Source organism: Chelonoidis abingdonii, chromosome 3, assembly GCF_003597395.2.
Source record: "Chelonoidis abingdonii isolate Lonesome George chromosome 3, CheloAbing_2.0, whole genome shotgun sequence".
Lineage (NCBI taxonomy): Eukaryota > Metazoa > Chordata > Testudines > Testudinidae > Chelonoidis > Chelonoidis abingdonii.
The window spans coordinates 152,845,345-152,864,089 of NC_133771.1; the positions used below are offsets into that span (position 1 = coordinate 152,845,345).

Consider the following 18,745-nt stretch of genomic DNA (forward strand, 5'->3'; position numbering starts at 1 on the left):
GCTGTAGGAATGTTCTCTGACATGATACCGATCCCCCCACTTCCAGCAGCAATCCACCTATTCGAGGCACCGTTCACCCACAGTGACGTTTAGCTGCCACGCTCAGGGAGGTGGGCAGTGGCTCTCTGTCGGACACCTGTTTGCTCCCATGGTCGTGGGCTCTGATGTATGCCTTCCCACCAGTGCCCTTGATCATCAGAGTCCTTATGAAGATCAAACATGACAAGGCAAAGGTGATCCTGATAGGCTTGGCCTTGCCAGCACTGGTTCAGTACACGGCTGAACCTCTCGGTAGCTGCCCTGCAGCTGTCTCTGTGGCCAAATCTGCTGTCCCAGAACCACAGCAGTCTTCTGCACCCAAACCTGGTGGTGCTGCACTTGACAGCCTGGTTACTGTATGGCTGAATGTGGCAGAACAGGAATGCTCAGCGTGGGTCCAACATGTCCTTTTTTTAATAATGGGGAGATCCTGTCTCCTGGAACTGGAAGGGACCTTGAAAAGTCATTGAGTCCAGCCCCCTGCCTTCACTAGCAGGACCAAGTACTGATTTTGCCCCAGATCCCTAAGTGGCCCCCTCAAGTATTGAACTTGCAGGCCAATGCTCAAACCACTGAGCTATCCATCCCCCCTGCCCCCTTTTAGAATATCAGGGTTGGAAGGGGTAGCAGGAAGCCCTCCACCAGAGTGACCTAGCTGGCCAAATGGAAAAGGTTCACGTGCTGGTCCTTGGACCAAGATATCCAGACCAAACAGGCCTCGCTGCAGGTGATCCTTCTGAACTCAAGCTTAAAGGGTTATCCCTGCCATCAATTAAGATCCATTTGGCAACTATTTCAGGCTTCCACTCCCTGCGCCAGGACAGGTCATGATGGTTCGGGGCTGTGTATAGGCAGCAAGATAGCTGAGGGTCAGAGCCACTGGGGGGGTAGGAGCAGGGCAAGTGGGGCAATTTGCCCTGAGCCTCGCAGGGGCCCCGCGAGTGCTGGCCGAAAATCCCTTCCCTGGCTAGAGGTGCCTTTTTAATTTTTACTCACCCAGCGGCAGTCCAGCTTTTCAGCAGCACTTTGCTGGCGGGCCCTTCACTCGCTCCAGGTCTTCGGTGGCACTTTGGCAGCGGGTCCTTCAGTGCTGTTGAAGACGCAGAGCAAATGAAGGACCCACCACCGAAGACTCAGCACCCCACCCGGTGAGTACAAACGCCGCAGGGGGTGGCACCTTTTCTTATGTCTGCTCCCTTGCTTTGCTCAGGGTGCAGGGATGGGATAGCTAGGGACTGTGCACCAGGAGGGACTCCCCTGTGGTTACTGTTCCCCAAGGGCTCCAGGCTTCACTACTGTGGTAGGGGCTACTGGGGCTTCAGGCCCATGGCAGGGGGTGCCATGGCTCGGGGTTTCAGCCCTGCGGGGGGCTAAGGGATGGAGGTGGGCGAGGCTCAGGCTCTGAGTTCCAGCTGTGTGGCTCCGTGGCCCCCCTGAAAGGGCTTGAGGCCCCTTGGGGACGCAGCCCCCGATTGAGAACCACTGCACTAGAGTTTGAAATAATGGAGAATGTGCTGGGGGAGAATACAGCTGGCAAATACGGATTACCAAATGGATGTAGAACTCTCCTTTTGAACAGAATACAGAAGAGATTTTAAAAGAATTTGGGAGATTTTAACAGACTGGGATGCATTAAGGATAATATATTGCACTGAGATACTTCCTAAAATTACATGCATCACACAAAGTTCCATTATCACAGAGTGATAAAGTAAAAACTGTACTTGGCCAAATGGCAAAGTTAGAGGTTATTGTGAAAATATGTGCAATGGCTGACTGAGCTAACAGTTTGGTCACCATAATAATATGTCAAAGACTTGAATTCAAATTTATGAGTCTATACGTCTTTCCATGCTTCACAGGGAAGTGATCTTCCCATCATTCTGTCCAAATCCACAGCATTCTGCTGTCGCCTGTCGCACAGTCTGGATGTATGTATAGCTCTAAAGATCTTGCGGTCATGCTCCTTGTTTGTTTTGTTTTTCCCAAAATGCCGCAGTCTTTGCCCATGCAAACAATCCCTGACCAGATGGATTGTTAGACATTGTGGTGGCATTGTGCAAACCTCTGCAAACTATACAAGGCATTCAGCAAACCTATTCCTGAAGGAGTCAAAGCACACACACTACAAGCTCTCTAGTGACATCCTGGGCAGAAAGGTTATGCTTCAGCTGAGGAAATCGGCAGGGCAGCAACCTGGTCTTCTGTTAATGCTTTTATTAAACATTTAGGTGGGAGAGGTGGCTCTTTGCACATCCTAATTCTGGCCCCTGGCACACTAGTTACAGCAGCCTTGGAGCTGTGCTAAGATATATCAACTTGTGACAGCCCTGTATGATCATTACACTAGTTGTGAAGAGCTAGAGGTTGTGGGGTGGTGATGGTGAGGGTGGCAGAATAGGGTCGTTCTGCCAACCCTAATCCCCTTGGGAAATTCTGTTCTATGGAAAGATTCTTCAGTGGGTCTGGTTCTGCTCTTTAAAGATCCCTGTATCCCACCTGAGCAGAATAAAAGCCCCACATTACAGGGCACTATTGTTTGCGATGAAACAAATAGTTTTACAGATGCTTAACATTCAGGAAAGGGAGGGAGGCAGAGAAAGGGAATTTGTTAATATTGAAAACTCATATTTACATTTGTCTAATTAGCCCTCTTTTTTAACTTTCTCTCTCTTGCTTTGTTAGCTAGATATTAAATCTATCTGCTGAATTAACTACTACTGGTGTTGAACTGTTCTTAGAGTTCACTGTATGTTTTTTTGGTTCTTTTTCTTAGTCCTCAAACGTGCTTAAGTGCTTTGCTGAATTAGGGCCTATACATTTATTTACAATTTGCTTTAAAATTAAAATTGGAGGAAGACGTTTGGATTTTCCAAATCTAAAGTAAAATATATGGGATTTATTATGGAGAATAGCAACTTGTTTTGAAGAAGGTTTTTTTTTTTTAAATAATTTTTAAAACAATAATTTCTCTTTCTGTAGTTTGACCAGCCACATTTTCTTTTCCTTTGGCATATTTTTCTTTCTTGTAAATCTCGAGGGTTTTTGGGCTTCTGTCAGAAAAACTGAGGTGCAGTCTCTGTTTCTACCAAGCAGCATGAGAATTCTGAATTCAAGAGCCAATCTGTTGCCTTCACTGGGTGCTGTTAGAGCAGAGGTGGACAAATTATGGCCCGGAGGCCACGTCTGGTCCTCCAGATGTTTTAATCTGGCCCTCAAGCTCCTGCTGGGGAGCGGGTTCCGGGGTCTGCCCTGCTCGAGCGGGCTCAGGGCCTTGTCTCGCTCCAGGCGGCTCCCAGATGCAGCAGCATGTCCCCCTTCTGGCTCCTACGCATAGGGGCAGCGAGGGGGCTCCACACACTGCCCCGACCCAAATGCTGACCCCGCAGCTCCCTTTGGCTGGGAAACATGGCCAGTGGGAGCTGCAGGGGTGGCGCCTGTGGATGGGGCAGCTCACAGAACTGCCTGGCTGCACCTCTGCGTAGGAGCGGGAGGGCGGACAGGCTGCTGCTGCTTTTTCTGGGAGCTACTTGAGGTAAACACACCCCAGAGCCTGCACCCCTGGCCAACCCCTAATCCTCCTCCTCCCCCTGCCAAATCCCTCGGTCCCAGGCTGGAGCACCTGCCTGCACCCCAACCCCTCGTCCTCAGCCCCACCCCAGAGCCCTCACCCCCAAACTGAGCCTGGATCCCACTCCCGCACCCTGAACTCCTTGTTTTTGGTCGCACCCCAGAGCCCACACCTCAGGCTGGAGCCATCACCCTCTCCCGTACCCCAACCCCCAATTTTGTGAGCATTCATGGCCTGCAATACAATTTCCATACCCAGATGTGACCCTCAGGCCACAAAGTTTTCCCCCCCCTCTGTATTAGAGGCTCAGCACTTCTGAAAAGCTCTTCACTTTTTTAGGTACCAAAATACAGATTTAGGAACCTAACTTTAGGCTCCCATTTTTTTAAATCTTGGTCTATATCTCTACAAACAAAAGACTAAGGTGGAGATTTTGAAAAGCACAAATGGTGGGAGTTAAGCACCCCAACTGCCTTTTGTGCATTTAAAAATATCTTCCTGTGGCATTAATACATGTGTTGTCTAGCTCCCCTCTTTTCCTGCACTGGCACTCTTGAAAATTCAGTATTTCCTTTAAGAAAACAATGGGTCATAATCATTTTGAATAAAAAATCTGGTAGAAGGGAAAATCAGTGTTGCTACAATAAATTAACTTTTTTCTTAACATACTCTAGGGATAGCTTTATTTGATGAGGTTCAAACACCTTAAATATCACCATAATTTCCTCAGTGTTGAATGTTTTATAAATACTGTAGTATTACCACAATTTCAGCCTATTTTAAAATATACAGAGTCTTAAGTATTCAGGCGGGGAGAATAGTTTGGAGCATCAGAACATTAAATTGCTAATTTCTGCTTACATAAACAGCTTTTTGTTATGTGATGCCTATGATAATAGAAAAATAGGAAACAAGTGGTGGCTTGGCTGTTAATCTTGTTTGAATCTTAAAATGAACAGCAGTTATACCAATAAAAACTAGCAGGATCTTAAAGGGAACAAGACATTTTGTCACATTTATTGTAAATACCATAATAAAATAAAAGATAACAGAAAAACAATGTTGTTTGGTTACTTCTCATTCCTATGATTGAGATCCACCTGACGCGGATCTACAGTGAGGATATCGGGATGTCATTCGGACTGGAGAAGTGTGGCCGGATGGTAGTGAAGAGAGGGAAGGTAGTCAGACTGATGGGGTGGAACTCCAGCGGGCCACATAGCAGAATACAGACCAGCTACAAGTACCTTGGCATCCCACAGTCACATGGAAACCATGATGAGGAGGCAAGGAAGACAGCACATCCAAGTATCACCAAAGGATAAGACAGGTCCTGAAGAGCCAGCTCAGTGGGAAGAACAAGATCACCCCATCAACGGATATGCCCTCGGTCATCCAGATACCTGCCGGTATAGTGAGCTGGCCAAAAGGAGGACATGGAGGCTGCTGATGTGAAAACCCGGAAGCTCCTCACAATACGAAGGTTTCCACCCCAAGTCAACACCCAGAGACTGTATACCAGCCGGAAGGAAGGCGGGCAGGCTTGGTGAGTGTCAAAGCACTGTCCTGGATGAACCCGGAACATCCAGGAGTACATCAGTAAGATGGCCCCCAAAGATGAGCTTGCTGAGAGAATGCCTGAGCGCAGAGCAGACATGGAGCGAAGACCAAGCAGAAGAAGTGCCATGGCAAAGACAAGACCCTGCATGGGATGTACCATCGAGAGATAGCTGAGGTGGCTGACATTGGGAAATCTACCCAGTGGCTGGAAACAGGCTGGCACTCAAAGACACACTACGGCACTGATCATAGCAGCACAGGAACGAGGCACTGAGCACCAGATCCATTGAAGCAGGGGTCTACCACACTAGAGAGGACCCAAGGTGCAGACTGTGCAGAGAGGCCTCAGAGACAGTCACAACACATAGTGGCAGGATGTAAAGATGCAGCGCAGCACACTGAACGGCACAAACCAATGGTCCTGGCATTGTGTACAGGAACATCTGCATCAGCGTTTGGGCTGGACCCTCCCAAGACAGAATGGGAGATTCACAGAAGGTTTGCGAGAATAGCAGGGCTAAGATTCTGTGGACTTCAGATCAGACGGACAGGCGGTACTGGCCATCAACCAGACATCGTGGTGAATAGACAAGAGCAGAAAGAACAGCGGTGGGGATAGATATAGCGCAGTGCCAAGTGACAGCACATCAGGAGAAGGAATATGAGAAGCTGGAGAAGTACCAGAGGGCCTGAAGAGGAACTAGAGAGGATGTGGAATGTGAAGGCCAAAGTGCCCATGTGGTGTAGGAGCACTCGGGCTGTGACTCCCAGCTGTGAGTGAGAGGGGAATTTATAATCTCCATTCACACAATCTTACATACAGTTCTGTGTAGATATTATAGTTACCAGCCTAAAGTGCTTGTGACAGAATACTGTGACAGAAATACTGTACCACAAGAGTGGAGCCAAGTCCGGGTCAGTTGCACCTGTTGCTCCTGAGGCTGCAGCAAAACCATAGACTCAAAGTCCTCAGTCTTCAGAGTCCAGCTTTATAGGAATTTTCCCTATGTTAGTTCATGGGAGTTGCTCATTCTGCTGTTGTTAAATTAATCAGCAGGTTGGCTGGCTCCATGTTGGCAGCAGAATGTTACCCCAAGTCTCTTATCTCACCCTTCTTTTTACAGGCTTTTAGTTTGGATTCAAAGTCTAATGGTCTTGCTGTGTCACGCTGCCTTTGGGTTGGATTGATCACCCGTCATTGCAGGCGTGACTTTCGCTTGAACCTGGCTTGATCTTCCTTCGTGTTGTTCTTTGTCTTTTCTTTTTAGGGTGGATGCTTTTTACTTTGTTTCAACTGTTGTCTAGGGCTACGTCTACACTGCACGATTAATTCGAAGTAGTTAAACCGATATTACAAAACCGATGTTATAAAATCGGTTTGCGCATCCACAGTGCAATCACAAATCGATGCTTGCGTCCTGGTCCAAGGCTACCATCGATTTAAGGAGCGGTGCACTGTGGGTAGCTGGTCCTCAGCTATCCCATAGTTCCCACTTCCGTGTTGAGAGCACAGTGCCTGATGGGGCAGAAAACATTGCCCGAGTGGTGCTGGGTCAGCCTCACCCTCCCTTTGTGAAGGCAGCAGACAACCACTTTGGCGCCTTTTTCGTAAGAGTGCATTGAGCAAACGCCATAGTACACAGCAATCTTTCCCTTTTTTTTTCACTTGGTGGGGGGGGGGAATAAACTGAGGATGCTTCCCTGAACCACGCCAAGACACTGTGTTTGAACTACAGACATTTGGAGCTCAGCCAAGAATGGAAATAATTTTCAGAGACTGCTGTGGACTGTGGGGATAGCGGGAGTGCTCAGTACCCTTCCCTCCCTTCATGAGCGTCTCATTGAGTCTCTGGCTTCCGCGTTACGCTTGTGTCACGCAGCGCTGTGTATCCTGCAGTTTTTATTCAAACGCTTTGGCATTCGTGTTCTGTAACGGAGCAGGATACAACAGATTTGTCTCCCCATACGCGATCAGACCTAGTATCTCCCGTACGGTCCATGCTGGAGCTCTTTTTGGATTTGAGACTGCATCGCCAGCCGTGCTGATCAGAGCTCCACGCTGGACAAGCAGGAAATGTAATTCAAAGTTCGCGGGGCTTTCTGTTTACCTGCCCGCTGCATCTGAGTTCAGATTGCTGTCCAGAGCGGTAGTGGTGCACTCTGGATACCGCCGTGAGGCCAATAACGTCGATTTCCGTCCCACGAAACCCTATCCGAGTTGATCACTATCGAATTTAGCGCTACTCACCCTCTCGTTTGGGAGAGTTCCGAAATCGATTTAAGGAGGCGGTAAAATCGATATTAAATGACGACGTCATGTGAACGGATACAGCGTAAATCGGTAAGTTCGCCTTAAACCGATTTAAAGTCGCAGTGTAGACCTGGCCTAGGTCTTCAGCCGTTGGTATTGAACTTAACCTCATCAGGACAGGCTGGGGCTGGAGTTGATTTTATCATCCATACCTGCTCATTCACCACACTAAACTAACTAATAAGATTACAGCAGGTTTGCAAAATGAAGTTGGAGGAGCTTTTACAAATGGATGAGCATTTTAAACATGGGGTTTGAATTACAATATGGCAAACAGTGAACAGAAGTTACAATGCAGGCAAGTGTAGTGAATGATGAACAGAAGTTACATTAATAAAGTGAATAATTAAAAACAATTTCATTTATCAGTTCTACACAGCTGCTGTTTTTAAAACAAAGATTTACAGAGAAGCAAAAAACTCACTGGAACTAAATGAAAATGATTTTGTGAAGTGCACACTTTAAATTCTGTAATGGCTTACATAGTGTTTAGGGCATATGCATATTAGAACTTAATTTACAAATAAACTTTTTGAAAATATACACACTAAATTTAGCATTGTCAGTCTCATGCTTTCTTTTTCAAGAGCCTGTTTATATTCAGATATAAACTTTTGATTTGTAAGAAAGAAAAAAAGGTTATTTAAAATGAATTAGTCATTTACCTTAGCTACCCTTAAAAAAAAAAAAAAAAAAAAAAAATACCAATGCTATTGTACACTATTATAAGTATCTGGAATGTTTTTATTCTAAAACCCATAAGTTGGCCATTTTAATTTACATCAGGCTGAACTGATATACATAAATGGAGATTAAAATATTTAAACTTTTTGATCATTTTTTCATTATTTTTATTACTTTAAGAAAACTTTGAGAGAGCATTACAGTGTGGGGGGAAAAGCTTACACGTTTTAGGACCTAATCCTCCTCTGAGCTCTGTGCAAGGAGACCCAATGTCGGTTTGGGACCTTCAAATGTTTTTGTATTGGATTTCTGTATTAATTTTTGGTGTAAAGTACTTTGAAAATGAAAAATGTCATAGTTGGTTACAAACAACTATACTGCTGGAGCAAGAAACTGTTATTTCAGTATATTGTTTTGTCTTTCTTCAAATTTCACTTTGCTGTACCCAAAACACACATTTTTGCTGGTCCAGTCAAGATCATATGCTAATAACTGTGATATTTAAAGGAAAGAATTCAGTTTTTATCCTATTTCATGGTAGGCGTGGTGACACATTACATTTCAAAAAGGCTTTGTTGTTTTTAGTGCTAATGTTTTTACCCATTGTCAATAATAGCCAGCTTTCCGAATATTGTGTCTGATTAGTCCTATAACCTTACCCGCCCCCTCACCCCTTTTCCCCATTCTTTTCAACAAACAGGTCTAAAAAAGAAAAAGCTAAAGCAGGAGTAAAACCAGATGCTTCTGATCAAGAGCCAGAGGGGCTGACACTTTTGGTACCAGACATCCAGAAGACTGCTGAGATAGTTTATGCTGCTACCACCAGTTTGCGCCAAGCAAATCAAGGTAAAATAAAAAGTCACTATTTTGATGAATACCGTACATAGGATTTTTAGCATGCTTGTTCACATAAAATTCAGAGGCCAAGATTTTAAAAAATAGATGCCAGAAGTTAGACTGCTAGGACTTAGATGCCCAGTTGCCATTTAAGGTGGCTAAATCCAATATTTAGGCACCACTGAGATCCTCAAAATCTCTGCTCAGATGCCATGTAGCCCTGCAGATGTCTGAAGTCCCTAGTCCCTTGCAGTTCCACCATTAAATTTCCCTACGTTTTATCCAGTGAGCTGCCACAGTCTAGCATCCAGGTGCCTATCTCATCTGTATGCCTCAGCGGGTTCCTCAAAGTAGGCATTCCCCTGCGCCTCTCACCTGTGGCGCTTACTCCAGTATGCATGCTCAAATCACGTGTAACCGCCTACAAAATGGCAGGGGGATGAGGAGGAGGCAGCTTCTTTCTAACCTTTATCCCAGTTGTTAGGGCACTCACCCAGGATGTGGGAGATCCAGAATAAATTCTCTTCTGCCTGATGTGGAAAAGGGATTTGAATATGGGTTTCCCATCTCTCACATGAGTCTCTTATCCACTGAGCTATAGGATATTCTGGTATGAGTCTTTCTCAGTCTTTCCAGCTGAAGCTGTTCCACTATGTAATAAATAATTAAACATGCATTGGGCTAGAGAGAGAGAATGAGTCTCTACTCCAGTGGCTAGGGCACCCACTTGAGAAATGGGAAACTTAAGTTCAGATCCCTTCTCCACATAAGGCAGAAGTGGGGAATTGAACATTCTGTGTGAGTACCCTAATCACTGGGCTAAAGGTTGTAAGTGATTCCCAAGTAGAGATTGGTGCAGGGCCGGAGCAACCCATGAGGCGACCTAGGCAGTCACCTAGGACACTAACATTTGGGGGGGCGGTGACCAGGACCAGCGCTAGTGTTTTTAGCACCCTAGGCACACAGCCATTTTGCCACTCTGCACGCTGGCCTGTGGAGAGGTCCGCGGCTCCGGTGGAGCTGCCGCAGCCGTGCCTGCAGGAGGTCCACTGGAGCCACGGGAGCAGTGGACCGTCCGCAGGAATGCCTGTGGCAGCTCCACTGGAGCCGTGGGACCAGGGGATCCTCCACAGGCACGACTGCGGCAGGTCCACCAGAGCCACCTGCCGCCCACCCTGGCAAAATGCCATCCCCTAGTAATCCTGGCGCCCTAGGCAATTGGCTAGGCCGCCTAAATGAAAGCGCCGGCCCTGGCAGTGACCGCAGCGGCCGGATCTTCGGACACCCCGGTCGTCAGCATTTCGGGAGTAGGACCTTCCGCCGCCTCTGTCGGGGGCGGCATTTCAGGGATGGGACCTTCCACTGCCTAGGGCGGCAAAAAAGTCCCTTCGAAGGGCAGAGCTTAGATCTCATCCCCCTCTTTGGAATTTCCTGTTAACTAATTTAGGCAGCTCCCCATTCAGTGCACTGGCTTTTGTGGATCCCATTCTTAAGCGCATCTCTCTCTCCCCCTCTGCACTGCATAGGGAGCCTTGGTGCCTAATTCAGGGCTGTAGATTCCACTTGGTATCAAAGTTCCTACAAGTTAGGCACTGTAACACTTAGCATTGCAGTGCTTAAGTCCATTTGTGAATCTAGTCCTTAAGTCTTTAATTTTGGACTTAAGTGGCTTGATTTTCAAAACTACTGAACACCCAGCAGTTTCCTGGGAAAATTTGGCGCTCATTTTTAGAATTCTTGATCAGATTATACAAAACTGGTTAGTGTAAGGGACAATGCTGTATCTTCCAGTTTGTATCACAATTATGTAACATCTTGTCTAACATCGAGGAAAATGAATAAGAGAAAAGCTGACAAAGTGATAACTCTGCTGTTGCAATTAAACTGATTAAAGGAAAAAAATTCTTAATAAATTAAGTACAGAACAAAGAGCCTAAATTAAGGATTAAAATGGAAGAAATTTCATATAACATTTGGTGTCTATACAGAAATTAAAGAAACCAATAATGAATAGCTCTTATGGTAACACAAATTTTACAATATATTTGGCCTTCTACTCATAAGTCTATAGAGTAGGGAAACATGAAATTTTATAAAAAGTTAAGAAAATTATCTTAAATTCACAAAGCATGCTGATAGTTTGAGCTTTACAGTTACATTATTTGTAAAGCAAAACTTAGTCTGAAATAAAGAGCTGATTTTTGTCATCACTTGTGGGGAATATATGTTCAGTATCCTTGTCAAACCAGCCACTAGTAAATGAGAAAAGATCACATTTTAATCTTGTGTGGAAAAATATATATCATTTCCAAATTTTTATATAACAGAAAAGAAGTTGGCTGAATACTCCAAAAAGGCTTCTGTGAAGCCCAAGCCTTTGTCTGTTTTAAGGTCCCTTGAAGAAAAGTATGTGGCTGTAATGAAAAAACTCCAGTTTGGTAAGTTAAGAAGAATTAATATTGTGTAATACTTTGTGTAGAAAGAAGAATTCTAAAAACATACATTGAGGCTTCAGTCCAGGAAAGATTTGCACATGTGAATAACTTCATACAGTAGACTGTTCACGTGCAGAAGGTTACCCATATCCATATTTTCAGATTGTAGTAAGTTTCATTAGATTATGTTCAAATGTATTAAGTATGGGGGGTTTCACATACAAGTTACAAAATGATCTGTGTGTGTGTCTTTTAGTTCTCGGAGACCACTGCTGACCAACATTGTCTCCTTGTTTCCTTGTGCTTCCCCCATCTCTCTCTCTGTATCCTTTTGTTTTCTTCTGTCTTGTATTTAAATTGTAAACTGTATAGGGCAGGAACAGTCTTTTTGTTCTGTGTCTATACAGCACCTAGCATGATGGGGTCCTGGTACATGACTGGGCTCTTAGATACTATGAGAATGTAAATAATCATTTCTTAAATATTTGTGGGGGGGGGTTACAAATGCTGCAAAAACAACTGTTTAACCAACTTATTTGCTTCTATGAATAAATGTAAGACAGTATTATGTTCAGAGATACATGTCTGGAGAGTCATGAATAGGGTTGTCAAGCAATAAAAAAAATGAATCACTATTAATCGCACTGTTAATAATAGAATACTGTTTATTTAAATATTTTTGAATGTTTTCTACTTTTTCAAATATATTGATTTCAGTTACAACACAGTGTGTACAGTGCTCACTTTATATTTTTTATTACAAATATTTGTACTGTAAAAAAGATAAAAGAAATAGTATTTTTCAGTTCACCTAATACAAGTACTGCGGTGCAATCTCTTTATCATGAAAGTTGAACTTACAAATGTAGAATTGTGTGCCAAAAAAACATGCATTCAAAAATGAAACAGTGTAAAACTTTAGAGCCTACAAATCCACTCAGTCCTACTTGTTCAGCCAATCCCTAAGACAAACAAGTTTGTTTACATTTGCAGGAGATAATGCTGCCTGCTTCTTCTTTACAGTGTCACCTGAAAGTGAGAACAGGCTTTCGCATGGCACTGTTGTAGCCAGTGTCGCAAGATCTTAGGTTCCAGATGCACTAAAAATTCATATGTCCCTTCATGCTTCAACCACTCTTCCAGAGGATATGCATCCATGCTGATGATGAGTTCTGCTCGATAACGATCCAAAGCAGTGCAGACTGACACCTGTTTATTTTCATCATCTGAGTCAGATGCCACCAGCAGAAGGTTGATTTTTTCTTTTTTGGTGGTTCAGATTCTGGAGTTTCTGCATCAGAGTGTTGCTCTTTTAAGACTTCTGAAAGCATTCTCTACATCCCATCCCTCTCAGATTTTGGTACTTCCGATTCCTAAACCTTCGGTTGAGTGCCATAGCTATCTTTGGAAATCTCACATTGGTACCTTCTTTGTGTTTTGTCAGCTCTGCAGCAAAAGCGTTCTTAAAACGAACAACATGTACTGAGTCATCATCCAAGACTACTATAACATGAAATATATGGCAGAATGCGGGTAAAATAGAGCCAGAGACATACAATTCTCCCCCAGCGAGTTCAGTCACAAATTTAATTAATACATTATTATTTAATTAACATGCCATCAACATGGAAGCCCGTCCTCTGGAATGGTAGCTGAAGCAAGAAGGGGCATGTGAATGTTTAACAAAAGCCAGCTACAAAAGTGCCATGTGAATGCCTGTTTTCCCTTTCAGGTGACATTGTAAATAAGAAGCGAGCAGCATTATTTCCTGCATATATAAAGAAACTTGTTTGTCGTAGCAGTTGGCTGAACAATAAGTAGGACTGAGAGGACTTGTAGCCTCTACAGTTTTACATTTTTTTTGTTTTGAGTGCAGTTATGTAACAAAAATTCTACTTTTGTAAATCATGCTTTCACTATAAAGAGATTGCACTGCAGTGCTTATATGAGGTGAATTGAAAGATACTACCTTGTTTACAAATATTTGCACTGTAAAAATGATCATCAAAAATGATAAGTGAGTAATGTACACTTTGTATTCTGTGTTGTAATTGAAATCAATATGTTTGAAAATGTAGAAAAACATCCAAAATATTTATAATAAATTTCAATTGGTATTCTGTCATTGTTTAATAGTGCGATTTAAAACTGCAGTTAATCATGAGTAATTTTTTTGAGTTATGCACTTGAGTTAACTGCGATTAATTAATAGCCCTAGTCATGAATACTCACATAACTGGGTATTCACACCAGAAATTTTTGTGGGCCTTCTTGAAAGCTCTCTGAGTTTGGTAGCATGAAGAAGCAATAACATGAGACTTAAGTGATTAATAATTGCATGAAATACACTAGGATGAAATTCAGTAAGAACAAATGTAAAGTACTACACTTAAGATGGAATAATCAATTGCACAGATACAAAATGGGAAATGACTGCATAGGAAGGAATACTCCAGAAAAGGATCTGGGGGTTACAGTGGATCACAAATTAAATAAGAGTCAACAATGTGGTGATGTTGCCAAAAAACAAGCAGCACTCCAGACCATATTAGCAGGACTGTTGTAAGCAAGACACGAGAAGTAATTCTTCCACTCTACACACCACTGTTAAGGCTTCAGCTGGAATATTGTGTCCATTTCTGGGCACCATACTTTGGGAAAGATGTCGACAACTTAGAGAAAGTCCAGAGGAGAGCAACAAACATAAAAGGTCTAGAAAACATGACATGAGAGGAAAGATTAAAAAAACTGAATTTGTTTCATCTGGAGAAGAGAAGACTGAGGGGAAGTGTGGTAACAGTCTTCAAGTAGCAGCAAGGGAGATTTAGGTTAGACGTTAGGAAAAACTTCCTAACTGTAAGGGTAGTTAAGCACTGGAACAAATTAATCAGGAAGGTTGTGGAGTCTGTCATTGGAGATTTTAAGAACAAGTTAGCAAACATTTGTCAGGGATGCCTAGATAATACTTAGGGCTTCTCTATACTTAAAATGCTACTGTAGCACTTCAGTGTAGACACTGTTTATGCGTGAGGGCATCTCCCATCTGCATAAGTAATCCACCTCACTGAGAGGCAGTAGCTAGGTTGATGGAAGAGTTCTTTGGTTGCTCTAGCGTGGCGTTCACCAAGGGTTAGGTCAGCTTAACTATGCTGCTCTGGTGTGTGGATTTTTCACACACCTGAGTGATGTAGCTGGCTCAACCTAACCTTTCAGTGTAGACCAGGCTTTAGTCCTGCCTCAGTGCAGCGGATTGGATTTGATAACATATTGAGGTACTTTCCAGTCCTGCATTTCTGTGATTTTTATGAATCATGAATAGTCATAGCAGTAGTCATTGTGTAAATAGTTTCTGAGATGTGAAAATATCTGAACCTACAGATAAGCCATTCTAATAATAATGAAAGAAAACGAGTAAAAAAAAATCATTCTTTCAAGGATAATTCATAAACAGAAAAGGGGGCTGAACCTGTTCATAAATTGTTCGGTGTGGATAGTTCTTCCCATGCTCACATCAAGCGTTCAACAGCCAGTAGGGGCATGGGTCCATGTCAGAGATCACAACCCTAGGCTTTGCGAAAACCTTACCTCAGGCCCAAAGCCTGCAACTGAATCAGTATGGTTAGGCCCATATTGACTTCAGCAGGGTTCCACTCTAGCATAGTGGTCTGCACGTGTGGATCCAGTTCCACGTGTGGATCCGATCCTCAGTTAGCAAAATCAACCATAACTTAAGCAGAGAACTTGGCATTTGTCCTCCATGTCTCCCAGCATGGTTCATTAGTGAAAATATATACAAACCTTTTTGGTGGATTTCTGTAACATTTGTAAGATAATTCTTAGTAATTTTAATGAACATTTCAGTGAAAATTTTTTGAGGGGAAATGTTTTCCGAACTTCTAAAAAATGTATGAGTAGCATTAAAAAAAATTAAATATTTATTGCTAGATCCTCTTGCTGGCTCATACACAAAATTTTCTTTTTATTTTATCAATTAATGTGTTCCGGTCCTATAAATCTTCACATGACTAATCTGAAGTAGTCCATTTGATGTCAATGAGGACTAGTCACATGGGTGATGTAGGGCTTGGCTACACTCGAAACTCCAAAACAATGCCATGGGAGTGCTCCCGCGGCAGCGCTTTGAAGTGCGAGTGTGGTCGCAGCACCAGCACTGGGAGAGAGCTCTCCCAGCGCTGCACGTACTCCACCTCCCTGTGGGGATTAGCTTGCAGCGCTGGGAGCCACACTCCCAGTGCTGGGGCACTGTTTACACTGGCGGTTTGCAGTGCTGTAACTTGCTGCGCTCAGGGTTGTGTTTTTTCACACCCCTGAGCAAGAAAGTTGCAGCGCTGTAAAGCGCCAGTGTAGCCAAGGCCTAAGGGTTTGGAGGATTGGGTCCATGAAATGTGTGATTCCGGGGGGGCGGGAAGCTATCCCAAGAGTCAAAATACTGTATGAGAAAGTATTCTTGCAGTATTTCAGCCTCTAAAATAACAAGTACAAGAAATCATGTAGGATATTTGGTCTTGTAAAATTTTCAGTCCAATATTTACCAGACTGTGGTAAATGGAGCTTGTAATAATCACAGAAACCTTCTTGAAGGTCCCAGGATTCAAAACTTTGCATCCTAAGTCCAAAGCTTTTCACCCATCCCTAAGAGAACAGTATGGTAATTCATGGTTCAGAACAAAGCTGTAGTATTTAGACCAAGTTGCTTTGTCTGAGGGGAAAACAAAAAACCCACCTATCCCCAAAAAAACCACCACCACCACCACCAAAAAAAATAAACATCTTCCAAAAGTGAAAAAGCACTTTTTCTAGATCCCTTGTCTCATAAAAGCACTTTTCAGATTAAACTCAACATTTCCCCAATAATTTACTTCTTGCCTCAGAGCATGAACAATTTCAGACAAAAGAGTTCTCTTTCTCAGAATATTTTAATGGTGGATCAAAGTCAGTCATAATAGAAAGGCTCCCATAAACTTAATTACTGAATTCACTGCCATTCCTCTGTTATACAACATACAAGTTTGGGTGGGTGGGGGTTCAGAAGAAGAAGCCAGGACTATTATTGAAGGTGACTTGACAAATCATTTGTTGTTTTGAGAGTAGTTTGTGTCACAAATCAAGGTCTTGTTGTCATTTTGGCTACATTATCTTTTATGTTAGTATCAATTTCATTTTCAACTTATTGCCAATGAAAACAGAGAGAATGTAGCTGGGAGAGTTAGTGGTGCTATCTTTTCACCTTTGGCACCAAGTATCAAATTTATTTAATGACAAATGATAAAATCTAGTCTTGTTCTAATCTTTTATGAATATTTACCCATATGAAACATAGTTGGCAGTCTGCTCCAAATTTGATCCATGACTAGAATTATTATTATTCTTTCCTTGGGACCACAATGTGCTTAGTCTGAAATAACAGGAAGTTTTATAGATCAGAATTGAACTACATTAACATGGTTGTGCATGGAAGCTTGTAAACCTGCTGAACTATACTTGATTCTATCCAGTACTGCTTATGCTTCATTTTCTGTGGTCACTATATCAACTCACAAAACTGCCTAGAAAAGAGGAGTTAAAGGGCAGTATATGTTTTGATTACATGGGATGTAACTTTTCAATGGGTATCAGTTTGTCACTTTTTTAACATCAATCCATTAGTAACATTATTTTTCTGATGCAATAAAATATTATTTTCACTATTCTAGATACATTTGAAATGGTTTCTGAAGATGATGATGGAAAACTAGTTTTTAAAGTAAATTACCACTACATGTCTCAGGTAAAAAATGCAAGTGATGCAAACAGTGCTGCCAGGGCTCGACGTCTTGCACAAGAAGCTGTGACTCTTTCAACATCACTGCCGCTTTCATCTTCATCCAGTGTCTTTGTACGCTGTGATGAGGAACGGCTTGATATCATGAAGGTAAGAAACAGAGGTGCTTTCTGACTCTGCACTCAGTAGAATAAACATTTAGGAGAATATTTTTAAATACTCATGAGAAACATGACTATTCAATTTACGATTTTAATTGTTGCCAATTGTAACTTCTAAATAAACTTCCCATAGGTGACTACAAAGTCCTAGCAACTTGGTATATATTCCATATCCATTCTCTGTGTGTTCACTTCTGTTAAAACTGGAGAGAGGGGCCATATGAATGAAAGAAATAATAGGTGCATAATTTTATTTTTGGGATTCTTTTCAAAGTGAGGTTCTGCTCTGAAAAGCGGATAAAAACATGGTATCTTGCAGTTCTACATCAATTTCTCAATAACTTCCATATAAAATAAGCTCAATTTACAAGTAAAGTCACCTCTTTTTTTTCTAATTACTAACCCTTGAGGCTTAGCCCAGGATTTGAAAATCAAGTCAGTTTCTTGCCTCCTTTTCATGACTAGCAATAGATCTGGGGGTCGCAAATTTATTACATGAGGGGTCGCGAGCTGTCACCCTCCACCACAAACCCCACTTTGCCTCCAGCATTTATAATGGTATTAAATATGTTAAAAAGTGTTTTTAATTAATAAAAGGGTCACACTCGGAGGCTTGCTGTGTGAAAGGGGTCACCAGTACAAAAGTCTGAGAACCCCTGCAATAGATTCTGTAGGCCAAAATTTGCCCATACATATACTCGTGCAACTCCATTACATTCAAAGTATACCATTAGTGGCTCCTGTTCAACCCCATTGCCTTCAGTGGGCTTGCAGAGGTGCAACTGAGGGTATAGCTACACTGCAGTTAAACACTTGTGGCTGGCTCATGTCAGCTGACTCAAGCTTGCGGGGCTCAGGCTATGGGCTGTTTAACTGAGGTGTAGACATTTGGGCTCGGGCTAGCCCTGGGACCCTCCCCCCTCGCAGCATCCCAGAGCCTGTGCTAACGTCTGTTAGTCTATAAGGTGCCACAGGATTCTCTGCTGCTTTCACAGATCCAGACTAACACGGCTACCCCTCTGATACTAGTCCAATCCTGAACATTTACATCTCAGGCCTGGTGTACACTACGCGTTTATACCAATTTTAGCAGCGTCAAACCGATTTAACGCTGCACCCATCCACACAACAAGGCCCTTTATATCAATATAAAGGGCTCTTTAAATGGGTTTCTGTAGTCCTTCCCGACGAGAGGCGTAGCGCTGAAATCTGTATTACCATATCGGATTAGGGTTAGTGTGGCCGCAAATCGACGGTATTGGCCTCCAGGTGGTATCCCACAGTGCACCACTGTGACCGCTCTGGAAAGCCATCTGAACTCGGATGCACTGGCCAGGTAGACAGGAAAAGCCCCACGAACTTTTG

General features: G+C 43.0%; 1 protein-coding gene across 1 annotated transcript in view; it reads left to right on the forward strand.

Annotated features, from left to right (window-relative positions):
• Positions 1 to 18,745, forward strand: part of BIRC6 (baculoviral IAP repeat containing 6) — a 337,908-nt gene that overhangs the window by 274,691 nt on the left and 44,472 nt on the right. The window contains 3 exon segments of the mRNA XM_075064579.1: positions 8,866 to 9,011; positions 11,330 to 11,440; positions 17,152 to 17,369. Of these exon segments, the coding sequence (XP_074920680.1) occupies positions 8,866 to 9,011; positions 11,330 to 11,440; positions 17,152 to 17,369 (475 nt within the window).